This window comes from Misgurnus anguillicaudatus, chromosome 19 (assembly GCF_027580225.2).
Source record: "Misgurnus anguillicaudatus chromosome 19, ASM2758022v2, whole genome shotgun sequence".
Classification (NCBI taxonomy): domain Eukaryota; kingdom Metazoa; phylum Chordata; class Actinopteri; order Cypriniformes; family Cobitidae; genus Misgurnus; species Misgurnus anguillicaudatus.
The window spans coordinates 6,172,560-6,198,701 of record NC_073355.2 but is presented as its reverse complement, the minus strand read 5'-3'; the positions used below and the strand labels follow the sequence as shown (position 1 = coordinate 6,198,701).

Here is a 26,142-nt window from a genome sequence, read left to right as displayed (position 1 = left end):
TTAAAAACCACATCAGTAATCGAAACATAATTTCTGTGTCTCTTGCACAATGGGACTATTTTTAGTAATTACCTGCATGGGTTGTAATAACTCTCAGCATATTTGCAGAGTCCCCAATGAACTGCATTAGTCTATTCAAGCGTCCAAAATAAACCTTAAATCCTATTTACGTGCTAAAATCAAAGAGGTCTATAATAACTGGAGAAAGCCAACCATTAGCATTCCAATTTATCTTAATAGTAGCTGCTCGGCTCGTGCCGACTGAAATCTGCCATTTTTCCTTATAGAAAAAATATTGTGTAGTTACTGATTTTTATTAAAGTTATATAAATATTATTTTATTAAAGTTTTATTAAATATATTGCTTAAACTGATCATAAGTGATAATGCAAGGGACCGTTCACCCAAAAGTCTTTCATCATTTACTCAAAAATTTACTTTACTGACAAAGATCGGTGAGATTTATAAAAAATCAGAGCGTTTGAGGAAGGCAGGGATATCTGGAGCAACAAAAATTTACGGTATGTGGAAAATAAGGTGATTTATGGTTCAAAAAACACGTGAACACATTTTATTACACCAAATACACAAAATAATGTTGTTTTTTAGCAACGAAATAGGTGCTCTTTAAAAGCAAGGCAGCGTTGCCAGGTCCACGGTTAATATGCCGTTCTTCTGCGGGTTCGAGATAAAAGGATTTGGTTTATCAGTTGTTAGTATTTGGGCCGTGAATACTCATTGAGATGCTATTGGACTAATTTTAAATGGCCATTGGGCTGGTTTTGTTACTTGGACTTAGTAACCCTGACAAAACAATGACAGAAGCAAAAGAATGTGGTTTAGGGGTGTCACAATTCTCCAAATCCTCGATTTGATTACATTTTCGATTCTAAGGTCACGATTTGTTCTCAATTTTTTTTTGAAAGATAAAAATGCTATGCCATTATTATTTATTTTTATTATAGTTTCACATTAACATGCACATTGCGTGCTTTTCCTCGCAAGGGGGTTTGTGGGCTTCACTTTACACAATAAAGCTTGTAGGATTCCTACTTGCACGCACCTAGACTTCATGCGCGCGTCTTGGACTCCTAACATCTGAAATAAATCCAGCGCATCATAAGCAGCTGCGCTTCTCTCTGTCTCACGTGCACGCGCTCTCGCATCTGTTAGAAGTCTAAACATAAACTTAAGTAGTAATCCTTATGTATTTGTTCAGTTTAATGCGTTTCATGCGAGCTGAGGTAAACTATCCCTTTTGTTTAAAATATGACCCGCTGCATCTTGGCGCCTCTCTCACTCTCGCGCAAAGGCAGAGAGCTGCGATCTATCCGAAGTCAGATCACTAGGTAGTAATCCTGTTTATGATATGCATTTCAAGGAGTTGTAGCAATACATCCCTCGTGTTTAAAGCAATACTAAAGAGTTTTTGCTCTTTGCTCTCCCTACAGGTTGGAAGCGGAATTGTCCATTACCACTGTCGTAAATAATTTAGCCTACTGCAGCAAAGCTGGCTTTGTAATTAAAGTTTTTGTAGTTTTGACTCGGACTACAGGACCGCGACCCGACGGTTGGAAACTTCTTTAATGCGGTTTTGGCCGATAGAGGGCTGAAAGCGAATGTGAAAGTGCCGTTCACCCTGTTTTGAGTGGATGAACGACTGAAACTTTTTTGGAAACGTTATTTTAAGGTAAAAAAACTATTTAGGTGTTGTTTTAAAATGTAAATCTCAGAGTTTTTTCCCCCCCGCTTGGCAAGCCGACCGGACATGACATGGGAGCTAGCAGTATCGACGATCCCATTTTTTAATTCGAAGGTGTGACTTATTTGATCGATTTCGAAATCGTGACGCCCTTAATGCTGTTAATAAAGGTTTATTTCTTTAAGTTAATTTGTATTTGTTTAATTGTTGTTGGGTTTTCATAAAAATAGTATGAACCACAACTAAGCATCTGTTTTCAGGTAGGGGAAAATCAAGGTATTTATTACTGTAACAACGCGTGTCAACATTTATTTTGTTAATAACAATCCTCAATTCATAACTTAATTTGTTTTGTTTATTTATATTTTAATAAAGATGTTTTACTATTTAAAAGCTGCACACGTTTTTATTTAAAGGCAGAGTAGGCAGGTTTAAAATCGCCATGAAATGGAAGTAGCGATTGCCTTATTTTCCCCATGGTGACGTATATCCGAATGAAACGGCTTCTGGAATGAAATAAGGCAGGTCTGGATTTGAATTTGTCCGAGGTCTGATTGGATCGTTTGAAGTTGGGTCGTGTTGCTAATTGCTAATCGCTGCGATCTTCTCTCGGACCGAAAGTGAGGAGAGATCGTTTTGAGGAGAGGATGAGATTTGCATTTTTGATTAAAAATTATGAGCACACACAAATTTTAAAAAATAATGAAGCTCACGGATAAGTCATTTGTTAATAATACCACAATATTAAAAAATATATATATATAGTTTTTCATTTCAATTTCATTGCGACTTTAAGTCTAAATGAAAAGTCTAACGCACTTTTTTTCCAAATTTGTTTAAACTGTCTTTATATACCAATACATAAGTAAAATGTAAGTACTCTGAAAAAGAGAGTATAAAAATCGAGTTTCTGTAGACGTCTCACCACTGTTTTAAACACAGCTAATTATTTCCATTCACTCCAACCCCTCCCTTCTGGGTTTCTTCTAAAGCCACGCCCCCAAAACACATGAACGCGCGACGCTGACCGGTTCTGCTGGGAGAAGCATTTACCAGACGACCGGAGAGGAAGGAGCGCGGTGCATGAACTAACATCATGTCACAATCACATGTAATAATACACCCAACTTTATCACTATGAATATAAACAAATAGGATGGCTTTTAGTACTCACTATTAAGCTAGCATATCGATAATGGTAACGTTTAAAATATATTTTGTTTGATTCGGTAACAAACAAGCCAGTTATATTTATAAGACAAAGCTAAAAACAGATTGCATTGATACACGTTTTTTTTATTACCATCAGTTACACTGTGATGAAGGTGAATTTCGTGAATAACATATATGGTGTTTTGCATGTAAGAGTTTCCGTGATGAAAGCATTGTTGACTATGATGAGGACTACACTCGAGACAATACTGCTACCGCATCGTCGACTCGAGGAAAAGCCACGTGATATTTACTCTCGTTTGATTTCTTCGTTTATTCCTTTTTGTCTCGTTTGCCTTCGCTGACTGGATATGCAGGTACTGTGAGTTCTGAATGCACTTTCTCTGCCGTACTTTTGCTCTTCCTAGAGGGCCTCGTGCACGTTCAAATCAATCCGATGTGCGCATGTGTGGGCAGATCCCATAGCAACAGGGGTGGTGCCATGGTCGCGAGAGAGAGTGATAGTCGCGCAAGCCAATCATTTGTTTTGTTACGAATGGAAATAATTACCTGTGTTTAAAACAGTCGTGAGACTGAGAGGTCTACAGACACTCGAGTTTTATACTCTCTATTTCAGAGTACTTACATTTTAATTATGTATTGGTATATAAAGACAGTTTAAACTAATTTGTAAAAAAGTTTTTTTAGATAATTCCTGCCTATCCTGCCTTTAAGGCTTAAAATACAAAAACTCTGTACACTTAAAAACACACCTTACATGTTAATACTAGTGCTGGGCAAAGATTAATCGCGATTAATCGCATCCAAAATACAAGTCTTTTTTTACATAATATATGTGAGTGTACTGTGTGTAATTATTAAGTATATTTAACCACACACACATACATATATATAAATAAAAAAATTCTGAAATAAATATAATTAAAAAAAATTATGTATCATATAGAATATATTCAAATATGAATTAATATATATACACATGTAAATGTTTCTTAAATACATACATGAATGTGTGTGTATTAATATATTAATAATAATTACACACAGCACACACTCATATATTATGCAAAAAATCCCTTTTATTTTGTATGCGATTAATCGCGATTAATCTTTGTCCAGCACTAGTTAATACCCTAATTTAGTGCCTTAGGTTATTATCCAATTAGTTGATTCATTTAAAAAAGACTGATATCTCAATTTGGAAAATAATTGTTAGTCGCAGCTTTAGTCTAAATCTGTATACATTTCTTTGTTCTGCTAAACACAAATTAAGATATAAAAAACCCCCCGCTAATAATCAAACCTTAAGTTTTTCCTACTAAAGAAGTCAATGGTGCCCCTGCTTGGTTACAAACATTCTTTAAAATATCTTCATTTGTGTTAAGCCGAACAAAGAAATATATACAGGTTTAGACTAACACAATGTTGAGTAAATGATGACAACATTTTCATTTTTGTGTGAACTATCCCTTTAAGTTTTTGACTGCATTCATATTCCTCCTGATTTGATATGTACAGCAGGTTATTGTTAGAAGATGCTGATCCAGAAATACATCGTCCATGGTAAAACCATGGAAACGCTGCATGGAGCGACTGCAGACCTGTCAATCGAAACAGAACGCAACACAAAAGTAACGCAATCCTCTAAACACAATCTGGTCTTAAACATGCAATAAATCGTTAAATAGATTGAATTGAAATCCTCTACACAACACAAATATGTATTTTATATGAACAACAGACAACAATGTAAAGAGATTTCAAGACCATTCCTTTTCCCGTGAACTTTCACAATCCTTTTCTTCACATCAGCACAGAAAACACTCCGTTGAAAGCTTTGAAAAGCTGCTTTCCACATCCGACTCACGATGTGCCAATCAAAAGTCACGACAGCAAGTAAACAAAGTAAATCGCATACTACTTTGCCTTGAGAAGTGTACGGCATGCTCAGTTTCAACCAAGAAAACCACAGAAAAGCAGACAGCTTTGTCGGGTCAACTCAAGTGCAATCCTGAAACCTGAAACAACCCTTAACTAAGATTTTTCTGCTCTGTTCTTTTGCGAAAGGCATTTTGAAGCATTGTCATAAAGACCTTGAGTTTCATTTGTTTCATAGCTGAACTATAACTCGCATATCAACAAAGGATTGCGAGTCGTTATTATCAATTCATTTAAAAGTGTCATGACCTGTACTTGTGTTATCAGCTTAGCAAACTCTCAGCGGTCAATTTTTAATTGATGAAATATTGTTTAACTAACAGTCTCGTTGCTAGGTAAGTCAATCAGCCATACACTTAGCAGATGGCATTTTGCTCTCATTAAAACACACACCGGTATACACAAGCATGCCATAAATGTGATAATCGTTTTATAATGACATTTTATTCCTTCCTTTCAGGGAAACAAGACTCCTAAGTCCATTAAAATCACAACGACGCACTTATTTCGGGTTTTGCGTACTCTGTTTACATTATGCAAATGGAGGATGGATTAATTCATTAACTATAGATTTACTAAAACACACCCACCCACATTAAAAGTGTTTCAGTCGGCTCAAAGATGTAGTGATGATGCAGAAAATACATCTGTGGTGTCAGGCAGCAGATGGACTGCAAACACACAAAGACACACAACAGACACTATGCTTACAGGAACGCTTTACTCAAAACAAAGCTATTTATTCACCCTTATCATTCCAAAGCAGGATGTTTAAGGAATATCCTCCTGGCCACATGTCCTGGAATATCCTGTCTCTAATTTTCCATGTGACCCTTTCCGGTAAAATCCAGGCTAAAGTTGGAGCATCAACATTTGATTTCACTCGTTTATTTCTTGCTCTTAGTATTAAACATATCAAGTTTATATTTATTAGGGCTGCATAACGATTAATCGCAACTAATCATTTATAGAATAAAGGTTTTTGTTTACATCATATAAGTGTGTGTAGTGTGTATAATAATTATGTATATATATATACACACACACACACACATATATAATTTTGATAAATGCATATGACATAAGACAGAAAATAATGTAAAACGTAAGTATTTATATATAATATAAATATATATAAATATAAAAAATATACAGTACAGGCCAAAAGTTTGGACACTCGTCACTCGTTCTTAATTTATATATTTTTCCACATAACAGAATAATAATAAACTTGTCCAAACTATGGCATAACACAAATTCAACTGTGGGAATTATGTTGGTGACTGAAAGCATCCAAAATAAATCAAAATTATGTTATATTTTATCATCTGAAGTGCAGTCACTCATAGAAATTGCAAAACCATACTCGTGTCATTTTATCAAGAAGCTTCTTGAAGTTTTACTTCAGACTGAATTTTAAAGAATATTGAAGGACTTCACATTTAATCTGGCTCTTATTGACAGCTTTTTCTGTAATATTCGGTGCATGTCATCTTTATCAAAAATATTAATTTAAAATAAAATTTTAGTTTTCTAATAAAAGAAATTAATCTATTTGGCACAGGTATAGTTTTTTCTACAAACGTAATTTCATGCATTTAACATTCAGATTAAAAGATTTTTAAAATCATAGTTAACATTTTAGTCAAGTGTGTCCAAACTTTTGGCCTGTACTGTATATACACACATGCAAATATATATACTCCTACTCAAACGATATTGCTTTTATACAACAGTTCGACGGCACACGTTTGAAAAAAGAAAACTAGAAAACAACAACGGAGTAATTTTAAAAGCCTCTTTGTTTGAGAACTACTTCTTCCGCCACGGATATGAGGGCTGCCAGAATGACAGGTAAAACTTTCGGCTGCTTTGAATCTCATATTAACTCAATGGACAGATTCACCGTTTTTAAATATTACAACTTCTTGGTCACAAAGTGTAGTTTTAAGATTAGTTCAGTCGAGAATATATATTTATTATATTTAAATCTACAGTCGATTAGTAAAGATAGCGCCTGTTTGAACGTTTGCTTAGTGAGATTCGGTACGTATGAGAACCAAAGCATGAGCGAACATCAGTGTTCACTCGCCCCGCTGACCACCGCCCTCTCTGGGCTACATCTCTGACAGGGATCCCCTGGCTCTCATGTTGGCCTGATGGTTAAAAATGAGATCAAATCAGCAGTATTTGGTGTCATGATGAAACTATTACTTGTTTTCTTATTCATATTTAGTGTCTTTTGTGTTGTTATTGTTTTGGCGCGAGGTAAAAGTTAATAAAACTATACTTGTATAATGTTACTATTGCTTTCCCATTTCATCTTAACGCGATACGAGCACTCGATTATTATTAAACTTTGTTCTTGTCAGTACTATATAAAACTGTTTTTTATAAGTGTCAGAGAGATGTTTTTGCATGCTGCTTATAAATATATCAGTGGCGATATCTCATAACATGATTTAATAGTCACGTCGCGATTAAATAAATGATCAATGTCCACATTTAAAAGCTGCGGTGCTTACCTGCAGTTCCACGGTGTTTTCGCGTTCTGATAAGAGATATAGCTCCAGAAAAAAATGAGCGTTTACATTCCTCTTTCCAAGTGTTAATCGTCCACACGATGTGACAAGACATTGATCCCATTAAGTTTAACGTAACATCCAAGAGCGCTAATCTTTGACGGAATAATAACTTCCGATTGGGGATTCACAGACTGATTTATGAGCTAGTGAACTAATGAGACACACAGAGAGTGATTCAAAACAGCGCGGTTGTGTGTCTGCAGTTTTTCCATTCAGAGATGAGCCTGTTTAGAGGACCTCCATTCACTAGGTGGCGGAATGATACGAAAGGTGAAGCGGTTACTGTGCCGTTATCAGTAGAATATTGCACGCCTCATAGCCAATCAGATTCGAGAACCAGATAGAACTGTTATATATATAATATTATAAATAAATATTATAAATAAATACCTAATTTTTACATTATTTTACTACATTTACTATGTTTTACGCATATATATTTAAGAAATATTTGTATGTTTGTATATATATTTTTTGATATTTATATTATATATAAATACCTAATTTTTACATTTTTTTTATATATATAAACGTTTATCCTACAAACAATTAGTCGCGATTGTTAGGCAGCCCTAATACAGAATGTTCTTTACATTAGGCAGGATAATTTTAGGAAAAAAACAGTGGGTCTCATTAATTAAGCATGCGTACGCACAAATTCGTGTGTACGGATGTTTTCGCAAACAAATTGTGATCCAACAAAAAATTCAAGAAAACCTAAAACCACTCGTACACAATAATCACGTACGCTATAATTATATATGACTAATCGCGATTAATTGCATACAAAATAAAAGTTTGTGTGTGTGTGTGTGTGTGTGTGTGTGTGTGTGTGTGTGTGCACATACATAATGTATGAAGAGTTTCGTTGCAAAACTCTTTTTTTTAATTTTTCAGAATTCTTTTTTGGTTGTGCATTCCAATTAATATCAATTCAACTGCAGTTGGTCTGTTTTGATTTAAACCTTCATAACTCAAAAAATACAACTAAGTAGCACCATAAAACAAAATAATAACATGATAACATAATAATAAACATGTTTTAACAAAAAATGTTTAAAAGGATTTATCTCGTTTTGCAACGAAACCCTTCATATAAATCGACTTAAATTGTATATTTTTTCTTAGGTAATTTTGCTCATCAAGAAAATACATCTTGATTTAAGAATTTTTAGATATTTCTACTGAAAACAAGGCAAAAATACTAAGTAAGAAAGTCATTTTTGCAGTGAATTTGGCTAGTTCCTTTTCTGTTTTTTTTTTTTTTTTATGAACTACATGTGAAAACCCCGAGTCTGACTATGTTGTTTAGTTCAACTCACTGACTATAATCTGATAACAGTATGAAAGATTTTCATCTTATTATTATGCAAGGTGCATTATATAATAAACATGGCCAATGTTTATAAATAAACAAAGTGAAATAGAGGCGTGTTGCATATGTGCAAATGATTGATTTTTTAAGATACCTGTAATGAATCATTTATCAAAGCATGAACATTGAAGAAGAACATCTAAACAATGTGAAAGCACATGAAGTACTGACTCCTCCAGTCACTGACAAAGTAATTGCAATAAACTCAATGTACTACAGCGCCCCCAGGTGGTTATCATTACTTCACTGTGTTTTACCCATAGACTGTAAAAACAAGGCAAAAGTTGCAAAATTCAGATCAAAATGAATGCGTAAACTTAAGCAAGATAAAAATCACATTTAGGGGTGGAATACATGAGTTAATAGAAACGCCATGCCACCATAAGATGCCTCTCCAAGAGTTATTGATTATATTTCGCTATTATTTTACCAACAATGTGATGAAAATCTGAACTTACCTCTTCCACGGTAAGTGGCATGCATATCCTGTATTCCTTCATCAACATTGTCCTCTCCTTATGATTTCCACAACAGATCAAGTGCAAATGGTCGTCTAAATGTATTTAGCCATTCGCTAATAGATGCGATCACGAGTTATCATAAGTACGAATGCAAACAGCAGTGCACTTGTATAAAAACACTGTGGTCCTCGTGTATGAAGTGATCACTCGCAGGTTGTGATGTTGTACTGAAATCACTCTTGGAATTCGCTGATACTGCTGCGTTTTTACGCACGGAGGAAACGCGTCAGAAACGCATCAGAAATCCAGCGAAGCGCATGACTGCCGCAGCGTCCCAATGTTTATAATATCTCTAAAACTTTAAATTGAATCGGATTTGTGATATTTTCTTCTTTGTTACGAAGCCCTGCACTCCGCACACCTGTCCCGTCCAGCTCCGCGTATACGGCGTGTCGATGATTTGGGTAAATCTCATAAACACGATGCACCTGGGGTCAGTGGCATTGTTTTCACTCCTCTACTGAGATGAGAGATGTTGTCTAGCTGCCATGTATTCCGCTTCACGCACGCGGGATGGTAAGTTTGAAAGGAGAAAGACACACTGTGGCAGTGTGGCGCAGCGCATCAAAATGTTTTCATCATGCAATACCGCCGGAAACCGATGGGGGCGCTAATAACCACTAGCTGATATGCAGTGTGAAGGAGTTTTTGTTCACTTGTGAATGGGGAAAATAAAATTAATAAATGGTATATGTTTGTATAATGCGTTTTGTTATACTTCATCTAACATTTAAACTGTCACTCTCCTACAGGTGGGACGTTTAGCATTACATATTCAAAACAATAATTTCTTAGTCTTAACCAACACTAATCTTACAAACTAAGATCTCAGATTGAGCTTTTCATATTTCATCACCATTTTGCAAAAATAATAATCATTTTCTAAAATGTCACTGACCAGCAGGTGGGCCTGAGGTGTTTTTACATGTTTATTTTATTAGATATCCTATAAACCTGAAATAATCTTGACAACCTATTTATCATTGGAAAGCTCTAAGAATGTAGTTTCATATTTTGAGGCCATTTAATGATAGAAATGTATTATTGACACGACAGTCATTTTGCTAAAAGTCACTCAAATAAATATGAATAATTGAAATAAATTTGAATTATTATATATTTACAATTCTAATATTTCAAATCTTGATAAACTATATAATTGAAAAGCTCTAAGAATGTAGTTTTCATATTTTGAAAACCTTTTTCATTAAAAATAAAAAAGGACGTAGTGTCCGTGACGTCACCCATGGGTTTATAAGGAACTTTTTCCCCTAGTTTACCTAGTGGCCTTTGTTGGTAAAACGACTGAAAGTGTGAAAAATTTTTGGAGTTAAACATTTAAATTTGTATGAGTTGTAAATATAACATATATAATTTATTGCATTATTTTTGTTTTATAAAATAAACTTTAACTGCTGTAACTATTTTTAATTTAATATTCACAACTCCAGATACTTCAGTGAAAAAACAAGATTTTGCTTATAGACAAGAATGACAGACTTAATTTAATTTGAATCACATTTTCACCCCACACTCAAAAATGGGGATGACAGTTAAAGGATTAAATAAATAAAATCAGTTAAGTTTATAATGAAATATTTTCCAACAAAAGAGATGTTTTATTGCTTCTTGTACAACATAATTTATACAGAAAATATCTCAAAAACATTAACTGTAATTTAAAAAAATAAAAGTTGTTATAAAGTGAAACATCTTATACAACCCTTTACGTAATCCCACAAAAAAATAGAGCTACAGAATGTGCATTTTGAAAAAGTTACAAGAATAATAGATATAAATATTTTTAAATAAATTTTCCTCACCTTTTGTGTAACAAAATAATCACTAGCACACCAAATTCACATTTAAAAAACGCTTTTGTCTGACTGCTGTTATTCTCACTACTGTATCCTGCAGTACGTGCAGTACTCTGCTGGCAGGAAACAGTGCGCAGAAATATTTGACCCATAATGCACCGCTAGGCTGACAAGTGGATCCAAGATGGCGTAGAAAGTAAAGCTAGGTAAGTGCAGACTTCCTCCAACACCTTCCTGTCGCGCGTCTCTCACGCTCCTCGCCTCTGTCTGCCCTCGACCCCTCCATCGAGATCCCGCTGTCAGCTCGTATATCGCGCACACGTAAACCCAAATCATCGCTGCATTGTTTTGCACGATTAATGTGATGGTGATCAGGGCCTGACCGCAGTTGCGCTACACACACTAGCAGCTAATATGTTCGCGTGTAACTGCGCTATTTACCGCTCATCGGTGCTATTCGTCACCCGCACGCGGATAGATCCATCAGTGTAACGTGCAAAGATCAGATATCGGATGTGCATTTTCGGATAAATGTTTCAGAATAATTCGCTAATATGTGTGTTCGGGGGCGGCTGAAACTCAAGGCCATGAGAGCAGCGATCAGCGCAGTCCAGATACAGTTATCATAACGAATCGCTACGATCATCGCGATAAACACACGATCGTAGATATTATCGCTCGTTTCAAACATACACATCGTATAACGCTGCAATGCTCCAGTTCATATCGTGCAGATTTGTGTTTTTCTGACTGTACACACGCAGTTGTTGTTCTTTTTAGATGGACACTGGTTGTGTCTCGGGGCCTGGTGAGCTGCCTTTCTGGACGGCGTTGTTGGGGGTCGTATGTGGGTGTCGACTGTTTGAATCGATCGTTCTGATTAAACGAATCGTAGATTCGAATCGATTATTTGATTGAAACGTTCGGCACGCGACAATGATGCCAAGTAATGCTGTCTAGGTAGTCGGCTGGCTAGGTTTTGAGACGCGGTCACACACTCGTACTCAGACGGGACATCTATTATTAACTGACCCGTTATCCAAATATAGAGTGTTTATATATTTTACTGAGGCCCTGTTGCCTTGTTTGGTGTGCTGTGTGTTAATTAGACATTGGTTTGTTAAGAAGATGTGTTATTAGGTGATATCCGTCAGTCTTTAAGTGATGTTCGTGGAAGAGAGAGATTGAAAAGAGAGAGAGAGTATCTATTTCAGGCATATTAAAAATCGATAAGTATCAGTTTTACGGCTCATATCAGAATGTCATAATTTTTTTAGTTTGACCTTTATTTACTGGTAACCTTTTAATGTCATAAAACAAACAAAATGACTTAAAGTGGAAAAATCTCCACTACTAGCGTTTCCATATTTGGTTTTACAGTAGTGAAACTAACTCATCTGATCTTAGTGCAAAGGGAATGGACTAGGGCTATCAAAAGATTAGTCGCAATTAATCTCATACAAAATAAACGTTTGTTTTTGGATAATATATGTGTGTGTGCTCTGTGTGTAATTATTTTGTATATATAAATACACACATGCATGTATAAAAAAAAAAAAAACATTTGTATGTATAAGTTTGTGTTTGCATCATGCAAACACAAACTTTTTTTTGTTTGTGATTAATTGGGATTTATCTTTTGACAGCCCTAGGATGGACCCTACACAAGGGTCCACTTTAATAGAGCTTTGCATATCTGAGAAATGCATATTTGTTTTAAAAATAAAAAGGCTCTCTCTTTTTTAGCTTTTTTTTCTTACTTTAATTAATCTGAAGTCGTCTTCAAGTTCCCTTAGTAGTTTGTTGAGTTTTTTTTTATTTGGCCTCAGTAGTGATAGACGATATATCGACCGGCTGATATATTGGGCCGATTTTTGTGAGTTTTTCCATAGCACCCTCACCTGTTTTTACTATTTGTTAAATATATATATTTTTTAAGTTTAATAAATGGTTACTTTTTTAAATCGATACTTGTAACATTTGGCATCATCGTGTCATTTTTATTATGTAAATTGAGTGAGCAAAAGCAATATCGGCTCCAAATATCGGCTCAAGAAATCGGCAGCCTGTAATCGGCAAAAATCGGCATCGGCACAAAAAAAATCCATATTGGTCGATCCCTAGGCCTCAGTCCCCTGGTTAAGAAACACTGCACTAACTGTTGTAACTATGGTATTTTGGAGGATTGTGCCAAAGTTATCATGGTTATTTGAAGCAAATGCTCTTGTTTTAGTTATTTGAATGGACATATTCCACTTTAATAAAAAAAATCTGAATAATTACTCACCCCCCATGCCATCCAGGTTGTTTACTTCTTTGTTCAGTTGAGTAGAAATAAAATTTTTTTTTTTGGAAAACATTCCAAGATTTTTCTCAGTTTAATAAACATTACTGGACCCCAAAGTTTACAGTTTCAATGCAGTTTAAAATAGCAGTTTCAAAAAAGCTGAAAATGACGATCGTTTTGCTAGATAAGACCCTTATGCCTCAGTTGGGATCATTTAGGGCGCACTCACACTATCCAAACCAAACCGCGCTCGGGCGCGTTTGACCCCCAAAGCCTGGTTTGTTTGACAAGTGTGATCGCTCTGTTCCGCGCCCGGGCGCGGATTGGTTAATCGCGCCACGGCCGGGTTGCAGAGGTGGGCCGGAGCGCGGTTCACTTGGGCTCAGGTGCGGAAGGCTGTGGTGTGAGCGCATTCGCGCCTGAGCGCGATTCAAAAGGTGAAGACGTCAGCTGCGCGACCACTCACCTTCATCTGCCGCCGTAAAAACCTTTTGATGCGCGCAGCGGGGTTACGTGAATGTCCGAGCTGCGCACGTGACAGATCAACTAAGCAATATGATGACATGTGAGAGGGCTGTCTGTAATCGCGCACCAAACGACTCCGAATAAAAAAACACAGACCTATCATTACGGTGGGTTCCAGTGTTCAGTGAGAGCTTTACTTCCTGCTTTTTTTCAAAACAATCGCATCTTAATGACGAAAGCGCGCCCGGACTCGGATCGATAAAAGTACAGTGTGAGTGCATGCACATGGGGGAGTAGGGAGGGGTGACATTCGCGCTGGGGCATGGTTTGGTTTGGTTTGGTTTGGATAATGTGAGTGCGCCCTTAGAGCCCTTTAAACCTGCGTTGAAACTGTAAACTGTTGGGGTCCAATAAAGTCCACTATAAGTAGAAAAATCCTGGAATGTTTTCCCTAAAAAAAACTTATTTCTTCTCGACTGAACAAAGAAGGAGTTAAACATTTTTGGATGACATGGTTGTGAATAAATGATCGGGATATTTTTAATGGCAGTGGAGTGTTACTTTAACTGCAAAATGTGTTTTTAAAAACAGTGGTTCTCAAACTTTTTTGGCATGCGGCCCCCCTTGTGTACGGTGCATCCTTTCGTGGACCACCCAAAGAAGATTTATGACATAAAAACATTACAAAACGTAACATTTGAATTAAACAAAACATTAAGGGGCGGTTTCCCGGACAGGGATTGGACTAGTCCTAGACTAAAATAAATGTAAGAGATGTCCAAACTGAAAACATCTTGCACTGACATATCTTAAAATACATTAGTGCCCTTTGTTTTGCCTCAATATGCACACAAGTAATGTTTTTATTAAGGCATGTCTGTTAAAACTAGTTATATTTCTTAATTAAACTGAAACCTAGTCCTGATTTAAGCTAATCCCTGTCTGTGAAACCAGCCCCATATTATACAATGTAATGTAGTGATGTTGATTAGTAGCCTTATTTTTATATTTTTTAATTATTTTTTGTAATAAAAGCCCCCCCCCCCCCTGCACCATCTCATGGCCCCCAGTTTGAGAACCGCTGCCCTAAAAATACTGTGCTTCTACCATGGTGCAGTCAGGTTAACACCGTGCTACTGAATTATCACCATATTTATAAGTCATGGCATTTAAGATGTACTTAAAAGTTTTTCAAAGCATAATGTGTCAAAGCAAAATCGTGATTTTCCATAGTACCATTATACTAAAGTGATAGTTCACCCAAAAATAAAAATTCTGTCACTATTTACTTACCCTCAAACTTGCATAAATTTCTAAACACAAATGAAGATACTTTATAAAACATTAATAATAAAACAGATCTGTGGCACCATTCACTTCCACAGTATTATTTTCTCCTGCTATGAAAGTCAATAGTGCCCTAGATCTGCTACGAACATTGCATTCAGCAGAACAAAGAAATGTATACAGATTTGAAACAACTTGAGGGTGAGAAAATGGTGAATTATCCCTCAGAGTAGGCACAGAAACAAACATACAAATCAGTTTCATTCAGATTGAGCTGTATTGCTGCATGGTGTGCTCATATGGGCAGATCCTGGAGAATAAGGCGTGTTACAGTGTTTTGATATTTCAGTGAGTTGGATATTGTTGCAGTTGCTTGTAATATGATTTTTGGAGCGTTCCGTTTCTGCCTTTCCCAAAAAATGTGGAAAAAGTGTTCAGCAACCCTGGCTAACTCAGACCAGCTGGATGTTCCAGCTGTGACCTAATTATAAGAGGAAAATATGACTTCACAATTGAAGGGTGTCCATACATACAGCGTCAGTGTAATAATGCGTATTAAATGTATATAATTATCGGCGCCGATAGCACTGCAGTTAGTGCATGGATATGTAGCACCGGTGTGCTCTGAGGTCCTTTGCCGGTCCAGCTTTCCTGTCTACTCTTTACTATGCTGTCTAAATAAAGTCTTTAGTTACTGTAATGTGATGTCCTTCATCTGTGGGTAGAAATCAACTTGACTCTAGCCATCATTGAAAATGTTTCAGAAAAGTAAATTAATTACGCAAAAAGCTCTAGTGTACTTTGAATATAGATGCCCCTTGGTTTGAAAGTTTATATGATGTGTTCCTGTCGCTCAGTGGTAGGGCATTGCATTATCATCCAGGGTTTCCCGCAGAAAATTTGTTAGTTAAGGTGGTAGGGTTGTGCAGGTGGGTGGGGCCGAGGACGTGGCAATCAAAGGGGGCGTATGCGTCATGATGAAAATTAAAATATTTTTATTTAAAACACTCAATTAAAACTTAATTTTGAAGAAACTATGAGAAAAAATGAACACATACTAGATTATAAATTAATTGAATGTTTTTACCTCTAACAGGAATAGCTGCGTGATGAAGTGAAACTAAAGGGTTAATAAACACAAACTAAAGCAGATGTTGTAGATCGTCTGGCGAACGATGATAGATGGCGCAAAAATGGTAAAAACTGATTATTTCCCACTATTAATTACATTATCTTAAAGGAGTGTAACTACTGTAGCATGTAAATAATGCACATAAATAAAGTGAGCAAGAGCGCTCAACAATTATATCTAATCAACAGGCACGTAAAACCTAGCTAGCAGGTTGCTCAAACAACAAAATCACCAGCTAACTTACTTTAAATTTGCAAGAACTATAGACTAATACAATAACAGGCTTAAATAAACACAAAACATAAGTCCACTTACAGTTCTCACAGGCACGCGTTTTATCAACTGGCTATCCTCCAGACATGATGGACCACGTCTTTATCTCATTTCGGCCGTGTGGTGCGCGTGCACGCTCGCAGTGTGAAGCATGTCCGCGCTATTCTCCGAGATGTTTTATCAACTGGCTAGTTATCTTCAGACAGTGCAGTCCGTACCACGTTTTTGTCATTTTGGCCACGTGGCGCGCGTCCCCGCTATTCCCCGAGATGCAGTTGACGGCCTTTTGTGCAGCGATTTTTTACATTATTTATTTATTTATTTATTTTTTGGACGACCTAGTTAAGGCGGTAGGGTTTCCAAGCTTAGGTGGCCCGCCTTAACTGAAATATGCTGCGGGTAACTCTGTCATCACAAAACGTCATGGGTTCGATCCCAGGAACACACATGCTGATTGTTTGACCTAATCGCGATGAATTCAGATCACTGCAATGATTGCACATCTCTCTAAAAAACACAAGGGGGAGCTGCAACGCCTGTATAAATGAGACCTTATCAGATTACTTTTAAATATGTGTTTTAATATTTACTGCCAGGTACACATTGCAAAATATTTAATTGACATATTCACAACAATGTGTGAAAATTATTTCATAAACAAACAAACACAATGTATGAGAATTAAATGTCAATGCAATAAAACAGACAATTAATCGTCATAATCGTTACAATTTATTAGATAATTAACCGTCAGCCAAATTTCATAATCGTGGCAACCATACTTTCATAGTCACCTTAAAAGATATTTTGTGAATAATTTCTCCAGTTTTGATGAAATAGTTTTGAGTTGACTAGCATTGTCATAACTTGCTCTTTTTGTCATGACTGACTGACTTCTGATGTGTGCTGCTGATGCAATTCAGCTGCATCTATTGCATTATCCAAACTCCATTGTTCATAATACACATTGTGCTGTTCCTGTTGCTCAATTGGTAGAGCACAAAAGGTTGTAGGTTCAAACCCGCATGCCAATAAAATATACACCTTGTAATGCATCTGCCAAATGCATGTAGATGTAATTATGTGTGCAGTATGTATATATGTATATATTGATTGAAGTTGCTAAAGCACTGCTAAATCTATAAATATAAATGTACACAAATAAATAATATCAAGTCCTACCCCACATTTTTGTTCTTACATGATGAGCCCTCCAAAATATGTCACAATATGGAAGTGTTGCAATTTCCATCTCATGTTCACTTGTGTCTGAACTGTCCAAATACTTTTGGGGAACTGTGTAATGGTGCAAAAGAGCCCCCCCCCCAAAAAAATATTGGAAGCTGTTTATGGGTAGTTGTGTAACCCACTATATGTTTTGTGACAGAAACTCTGTCCCAGAGTCATGGAGGACAGAAGGCCACAGAAGTCATGTGACGAGGCCATTGGATCATTAGTGAGGCAGGAGTATGAGGCAGCAGTGGCTCACAGCACAGAGGCCCTGCTGGCCATGGGACCCCGGACGCCGACCCCCGGCACGACCCTCCTTCGCAAGCGCGCGCTGCTCTACCGCATAGCAGCACGACTGCAGTTGGTGAGACTTCTGTGTGTCAACAGCACGCTGTGTCACACTGCTTTTATCTGCTTTAATGATGTTTATGTATTTGATTTTTGCTTACCAACATGCAACATTTGCTTTGGTTTGGGAATTAAATCTGAAACGTTACTGTTTAAATAGTTTGCGAAACTGATTTTGTACTTGATTTGATTCTACAGAAGGACTACGACCAGGCAGATGAAGACTGCAAGCATGGTAATATAATGAAAACATTTCTTCAGTTATGCACAATATATCAATCTGTTAAGGGTGGACAAAGAGAAGATTGTGTAGAAGTCAACTCCAGCAACATAATCAAAATATTATATTAAATACTAATTACATCCATATGGATTGATCCAATGTTTAACTATACGGGTGATTCTCACGAAAACTTGGTTTTAAAAATGTCAAGCATGAAAATGTAAAAATTGCTTAAATCTACTTTTTTCCCCACCAGACATTGAAAAACAAAGTCTGGAGTAAATGGGAACATTAATTTAAAAACTTTTACTTATCATTTAACACTTTTTGTAACATAATTAAAAAAATGAGTCCTAAAAAATCTCATTACCGCAACAGTCAGAAAACATCAACACTGACATATTTTCAAAATGACATGACAAACCTGAAAGAACATAATTTGGAGATTCTGCACATGCATTTAAAATCAAAGTATTATGCTTCTATTAATTAAATTAACATTTAATAAGCATCTGTTGCGGTAATGATAATCAAAATGTCGTGTAAGCATTCTGACAAGACAATATTTCAAATTAACTGTAAAAAAATGATCTTACCTGGTAGCCATCTTGAAGTAACTGGTCCATGTGCTTGGTCACTCAAAATCAAACTTTATTAAAATTCTGTATGTGCGCTTAAACTGTTCTCAAAAAGTGTTGCGGAGGATGAGAACATCAGGCATGGACACATCATTTTCCTAATTTTTCTTCATTATTATTATACATGAATATTCAGTAAATATTTTTTCTGTCATCTACAGTAGTCTAGCAAAACATCCATTTATTTTTTTTCTTAATATTTTTGTGCTAATTTGATTAAATTACAACATAACGCATGTTCAAACACAGCCGGACACATTGCGGTAATGAGAATTTCAGCAGAAAATGAGATAAAATTTAACAATTATAAATTCTTATGTTGAAATCACACATTGTGCAAGGTAGAACACAGTATTGTGTTAATTCTGATGCTTTTTAATGTTACTATATTACACATTTTAAAGCTAAAATCATTAGTGCCGTGGTGTTTCAATGGTTTCGTGAGAATCACCCATACAATGCATTAATGCCACCCATAAAATATCAACTTTTTGACATTTTGACACTCCCCACATGTTCATGTAATGTACATCTGTCTATGCATTTCTGCCAAATTGCTTACTGAAGATATAACATGTCTGTGCGTTTGCAACAACAAAGCGGTGGTAACAGCACTATGTGTCTGCTGTAGGACTCTGTCTAAATAGCGCAAAATCTATCAATATGTCACTGAATTAAATCGAAATCGTTTCACAGAATTGTTGCTATATCGGCATACATTGTATCTATGGCTGAGAGAATCAATATATTGTTGTGACAAGATGTCCAATTTACACCCCTAATTAAATATACAAATTTTAAAAGCACCTATTAGGTTGCTAAAAACAACGTTATTTTGTGTATTTGGTATAATATATTGTGTTCACATGGTTTGTGGTGTTATATTCCACATAACGTACATTTTTGTTGCTCCTCTATGCCCTGCCTCCCCGAAACGCGTTGATTTTGTACAAAGCTCATCGTTTTGAAAAGCGCAATGTTCTCCGATTGGCCAGCTAACATGAACGTTGTGATTGGCCTGAATACATCTGTTGTCACCCGGAAAGTGACACCCCTTACCATGTTTGGAAGATTAGCTCACAATGCAATACTGACCGAAGGTAATACCGTCTTTACCTCCTGAGCTGAATCTGATCAAGAAAATAAAGATGAGCAAGCTGATCGATCAACTTTACCAGCGCGCCACTCTACGCTGCACAAAACTTGTGTTTAAATCATGGTTTAGTCAGTAGTAAATTATTTAAATGTAAACATAGACTACTTACAAGCTGTAAGTCACCATCGTGTCTACGTCAACGGGCCCAGGAAGTAAACTGTTGCCTACTATTCTTGTGTTTGTTGTAGTCCAAGAAAAGAGATTTAAGTTGGAGATCAGTGCTGCCTTGACGGCCTGTTAGACTAATAATTTGAATAAGAAATCGTTTGTATTGGGTATAGTGTCGAACGCGGCCATCCGCGTGTAGCCGCGGGGAGTATACTTGGAAAGCTGCGCGGACACGTGCGCGGAAAAAATGTAAACCCCGGCCTTTAGAAATGTCCGCCAGAAAATGGCCCAATCTGAACAACAGATGCATGTAACCTTCCCCCCGCACTCTCAGTCGTTCAATTCCCTCCCCTTCAGAATAATTTGTATACATCCGGCCTCTCGCCTCCAACAGGAAGTAAATTGCAGCAGTGTTCGCGAAGTTCGAGCCAAATTGGCGAGTTGCGTTCCGAGGTGTGCTCTTCTATCTGTAACATTTTGGTCTGTCCGTGTTCTGGAGACGGCAAAGTTTACATTGTTTTGAGTGGCAGCAAAGGCAGCCAATCACCGTCAAGTGCTTGCATTTCATAATGAGGTTGCCAGTTAAGCCCGAAGAGATGCCAAATAGGTGGTCCCCTAATATAGCTTTCCGAGAGAGGTTTTTTGGAAGCTTCTAAGGCATTACAGACCCAAACAAAATATTGTTGTCTACATGTCACATCACAGAACAAGAATAAATACCCCGTTCAATCATTCTATGTCACCTTGAAATTGCTTAGATTCATTTGATACTTTAAGAGGCTAATTGAGCAGTTAAATTTTTAATAACTCACAAATGCAACCAAAATATATAACATGAACGTTTAATTAAACTTTAAAAAAAAGGCATAATCCCTGTCCCAATTGGGACATTTACAACAACAATCTAAGAAAAAATACACTTTTTTCAAATCAGAGAGAAATAAGCAACGAATGTCACAAAATCAAGCTTAGGATGACAACGTCAAAGTCTTTAGTGTTTCAGTCGGTTTCAGTTTGCCAATCTGTCCAATCCATTTTCCAAATATTTCCAAACCCTCGATTTGCGTCCAATAGCAGTCACAACATCTTCTGTCTCTTTCGCTGTTTCAACCGCTTTGTTGCTGCATTGCATTCATTTGCTGACACTAGCACATGAAAATAAATGTTAAATGCACACTTTGGCAGAAATGCATAGATGGACGTTACGTCAAGGAATGACGACACAGACAGTGTCAAAATAAAGGTACCTCATATGGATATTTTATGTTACATATCGATGTATTGTTACACCCCTACTGCATAGGCCAACATACTGGTTCCTGTTGGTACATCCTTATCTCTAGTTCTGCATGAGGGCATATCATCAAATATTCTTCTCTTTAAAAAGAAGAGGATTATGGGATGCAGGTTTGATCATTGGGGGTATGTTTATGTGTTTTTGCTCATATAGTGTTTGCTGAGGAGCTGGGGGCGGGAGAAGACAGTTTCAGGGCGGGGCTTCAGAATCTGATGCTGGATGGAAGCTTACAGGAAGTGTGCAGTGTTCTCTCTAAAGCACTTTATGGAGAACCAATGGTAAAGCAAACCCACAAAAATATGACGTGTACATAGATTTCATCATGCCGTGTAGACGTTTTTTTATTGTAGCTGCTATATTTTAAGTTTGATATCTGAATGTAGTAAAATCGAAAATGTACTGCAAACTTTTACAATTCCTCAACTTTACAGATTCAGTCTTAAACAAAGTTTTATTCCAAAGCTCTAACCTTTTGCCTGACAAAATGTTTGGTTGTCCTAGAATGGCATCATGACTAAAGACATGACACGACTGAAGAGGCTGCTCTCAGAAATAGAGGTCAGTTTGTTTATATTTCTCACACACCGTCAGTGTGACTTTTTAAATGACTTTTCCAGGTCCACATATCTGTAGCTGTCTGCTTTTGTACGTATTTGAATCACAGGTCTTTTCTCTTACGCAGGCTGTGAGGAGTAAAGCGGCCTCAGAATTGACTGAAGAGACCGATGAGGGTAAGTTCCTCTTTGGTTGCACAATACAAACAGGATCTATTTTCATCTTTTGATATTTTAGCTCTTCCGTCAGCTCGGTGCTGATGTGTTGTCTTTATTTTCTCTGGTCAGATGTTCAGGAGGGCTGGCAGTTTCGACCTCCTCCTAGAGGGGTCACCAGTAGTGAGGAGTACACGCTGTGTAAAAGGTACACCATCATTCCTGTCAGCAGTTAGCAATGAATCTAAGTGATTTGACTTGGATTAAAAAGAGAACATGTTAACCCTAAAAAATTATGTAAAAATAAAATTAGCATGTAAAAGGTGCTGTAGACTGTAAAACTGTATTTATCTAGGCATACATAAATAATAATAAGAGTTTTGTACATGCTAATGACATATCGTAAGCTTCAAGCGCGATTGTTTCCTATTTAAAACAAAAGACAGCTGGAAAACAGGCTAATCTCAGCATAACACCAGTTGTGACGTTACAGTCGAGATGTACGCCCCACCATTAAATAAAGTAAATGTTGTTACAATGCTAAAACAAAGTTGTGACTGTTGAGTTAGCACTATATGCTAGTTAATGCTATATGCTAGCGTTTAGGCTGAAGTTCTACTATTGACGTTACAGCGAGGCCTATACTTGAAAAAAACACAAACTTTCCACTCAGAAACGTCCATTAACAATCTTCAAACAATTGATTATTCCTCAAAACTTGTATTTTCATCTGATACAGACTCAAACATAAGGTCTGTTCACACACACACACACAAAGCTACTGAAGGAGCTGCTCTGAGAAACAGCCAATCAGAGTAGAGCTCAACTTTAATATTCATGACCCTTTTAATTGAGGTAATAATAGACCATTTCATTCTAAAGACAAATCCTAGGGTTGTAAATGGACATGTAAATCCGTTACTTGGTGATTTACAGAATGTTCGGCAACCAGAATTATTCTGCCGAAAATTGCAACAAAATGAAGAGTTTGGTTCCAAAACGCAATAAATCCATTTTGACAAATTTCGGTAAAAACGTGTTTTCTATACCAAGAAAGTGACAAGATAAAAACCACTATTTTCTGTTACAAACTTTCACATAGCATCTTTAGGTTATAAAAACATAAAAAATTCAAATCCATAACTTGATTTTCAAAGATTTATTATAAAAACGAATTCTTTTTTCCACAAAATGCAATAAATCCATGACAGTTTTTTATTTCAAAATGCTATAAATCTATTAAATCAATGTATAAATGTGCATTCATCTTTAGCATTTTATATTTATTTAGTTGACTAGTGGTATACAATGATTAAAAAATAAACATTAATGGCATTAACCAAAACACTTACTTTGTTATATTAAGAACACAATGTTTTAGCATGAGAAGCTTGATGCTGTCTGGAGAACAAGCAACCGAGTGCCTCTCGCGGAAATTAATAGATGTTGATGGCGTACGTTTCTTTCCCGTCACAGAAAACCATCACAGGTTTATCAATGCAATTAAAGTATTATTTTGTTTTGTTTGTTGATCACGAAGTACAAAGTAGATGAGGAAAATTAGGATTCCGTGTACTCAGCGCGCTGCCATGTTTGTTTACATTGCGTGAATGGTCCGCTGTAATATCAGGAATGGATTTATTGCGTTCTGTAAAAAAGGAGGAGTGGCGTTTGTTGCATTTTGGGAAAAAAGGGAGAAAAGATGACAGAATATCACGGCGGGTATTGGATTTTGCGTAAAATTAATTATTTACTTTTAACTACTGACCTGATATAATACTGATTTTGGCAGTAACTCATTTTTTTCAAAAATGGCGTTTATCGCGTTTTGGAACCAAACTCTTCAAATATTTTTCGGTGTTCGGCCGAACAAGTGAGAAGACCGAATAAATTTGACAGAACAATGAGGTCTTTAATGACGCGATCGAATAGCAACCAGCACAAAGTGAGAGACGCGCAAATGCAGCAAACATGTTGGTGAAAGCATTTTAAAGTGTCGGAGAAAGAGCGAAAACATACAACACTACAATTTTCCTTTATCGTTTAAAATCAAGACATTCTTAACACCACACTGCAAAAAATGACTTTCTTACTTAGTATTTTTGCCTTGTTTTCAGTAGAAATATCTAAAAATTCTTAAATTAGGATGCTTTTTCAGTAAATAAGTAAATAAGTCTAGTTTTAAGACGAATAATATACAATTTAAGTGAAATTGTCCTTAAAACAAGCAAAACTATCTGCCAATGGGGTGAGAAAAAAATTGTGAAATAAGATTTCTTTTTTCTTAAACACTTAATTCAAGTAAAATTTTCTCACTCCATTGGCAGATATTTTTGCTTGTCTCAAGCACAAATTCACTTAAATTGTATATTTTTTTGTCTAAAAACTAGTATTAGTTTGCTCATCAAGAAAATACATCTTGATTTAAGAATTTTTTGATATTTCTACTGAAAACAAGACAAAAATACTAAGTAAGAAAGTCATTTTTTGCAGTGCATTCAACATATGAGACTTTAGCTCTTCATCTCATGTCATGTTATATTAAACAAGAAATACAACGTTTCTTAAAAAAAGTCTAATTTGTTAGCCCACTTTTTTGTCATGCTTCTGTCAACTTCGCGGCTCCCTCTCTCCCTCTGCTTATTTTTGACCGTTCACGCAGGCGTGCATCCGCTTCTTAACATATAGTACATTGCTGCATAAGCATCATTGCAAGTTTCTTAAGGCGAAGTAATGGGTTATTTGCATTTTGTGGGGAAGTACAAGATGGGATTAATATCCGTTTAGCCAAGACTCATTTATGTGGTCGATCGTAAATGGAACAGTTTTAACAAGTCTATCTATAACTATCTAATCAGAGAAGTGACCAGGTGTAAAAAGGCCCTATAATGACGGCTGGAATGTAAAAAAACAAACATTTTATTCTTAAATAATGTGAAGTAAATGACATTCTGAAAATGTAACTTGTGCAATGGTGAGAAAATAGGCAAAATAATTAGGAAAATAAAAAAAATCTGTATTCGGCCTTCGGCTGAGTGTTTTTCATTTTATTCGGCTTTGGAAAAGAATTTTCCTTTCGGTGCATTCCTACCGTCTTTAAATTTTTTGCACTTAAAGGAATATTCAATTTTCTTAAAAGAAAAATCCAGATAATTTACTCACCACCATGTCATCCAAAATGTTGATGTCTTTCTTTGTTCAGTCGAGAAGAAATTATGTTTTTTGAGGAAAACATTGCAGGATTTTTCTCATTTTAATGGACTTTAATAGACACCAACAATTAATACTTAACTCAACACTTAACAGTTTTTTTCAACGGAGTTTCAAAGAACTATAAACAATCCCAAACGAGGCATAAGGGTCTTATCTAGCAAAACGATTGTCATTTTTGACAAGAAAAATAAAAAATATCCACTTTTATAGCACAACTTCTCGTTTAGATCCGGTCGTCATGCGCCAGCGTGACCCGACGCAATACGTCATCACGTCAAGAGGTCACAGAGGACAAACGCGAAACTCCGCCCCAGTGTTTACAAGTGTTGTGAAAGAGGACCGTTCCGACGTTGTTGTATTTCAACTGATCCTAATTAATGTCTTTGTGTCAGTTTATTGTTTACAATGGTCCGCAAATGTGCATTTTATATATGTAACACGTGACCTCCCTACGTCACTACGCATTTACGTTAGGTGGCGCTGGACCGGACCTAAACGAAAAGTTGTGCTATAAAAGTGGATATTTGTTATTTTTCTTGTCAAAAATGACAATCGTTTCGCTAGATAAGACCCTTATGCCTCGTTTGGGATCGTTTATAGTCCTTTGAAACTCCGTTGAAAAAAACTGTTAAGTGTTGAGTTAAGTGTTAATTGTTGGTGTCTA

The 26,142-nt window shown here is 36.3% G+C and overlaps 2 protein-coding genes across 3 annotated transcripts in view; one reads left to right on the top strand and one right to left on the bottom strand.

Moving 5' to 3' along the window:
* The window catches only part of pitpnc1a (phosphatidylinositol transfer protein cytoplasmic 1a), a 114,311-nt gene extending 104,424 nt beyond the window's left edge, over window positions 1-9,887 (bottom strand). The window contains exon 1 of the mRNA XM_055184668.2: window positions 9,232-9,887. Within this exon, the coding sequence (XP_055040643.1) occupies window positions 9,232-9,279 (48 nt within the window). The 5' untranslated portion in view covers window positions 9,280-9,887. The remainder of the gene's footprint in view (window positions 1-9,231) is intronic.
* A 1,315-nt stretch (window positions 9,888-11,202) lies between these two features.
* The window catches only part of helz (helicase with zinc finger), an 81,114-nt gene continuing 66,174 nt past the window's right edge, over window positions 11,203-26,142 (top strand). For both annotated transcript variants that reach the window (XM_073856838.1, XM_073856837.1), the window contains exons 1-7: window positions 11,203-11,317; window positions 17,943-18,149; window positions 18,332-18,368; window positions 21,709-21,833; window positions 22,057-22,113; window positions 22,238-22,286; window positions 22,398-22,473. In XM_073856838.1, the coding sequence (XP_073712939.1) occupies window positions 17,961-18,149; window positions 18,332-18,368; window positions 21,709-21,833; window positions 22,057-22,113; window positions 22,238-22,286; window positions 22,398-22,473 (533 nt within the window). In that variant the 5' untranslated portion in view covers window positions 11,203-11,317; window positions 17,943-17,960. The remainder of the gene's footprint in view (window positions 11,318-17,942; window positions 18,150-18,331; window positions 18,369-21,708; window positions 21,834-22,056; window positions 22,114-22,237; window positions 22,287-22,397; window positions 22,474-26,142) is intronic.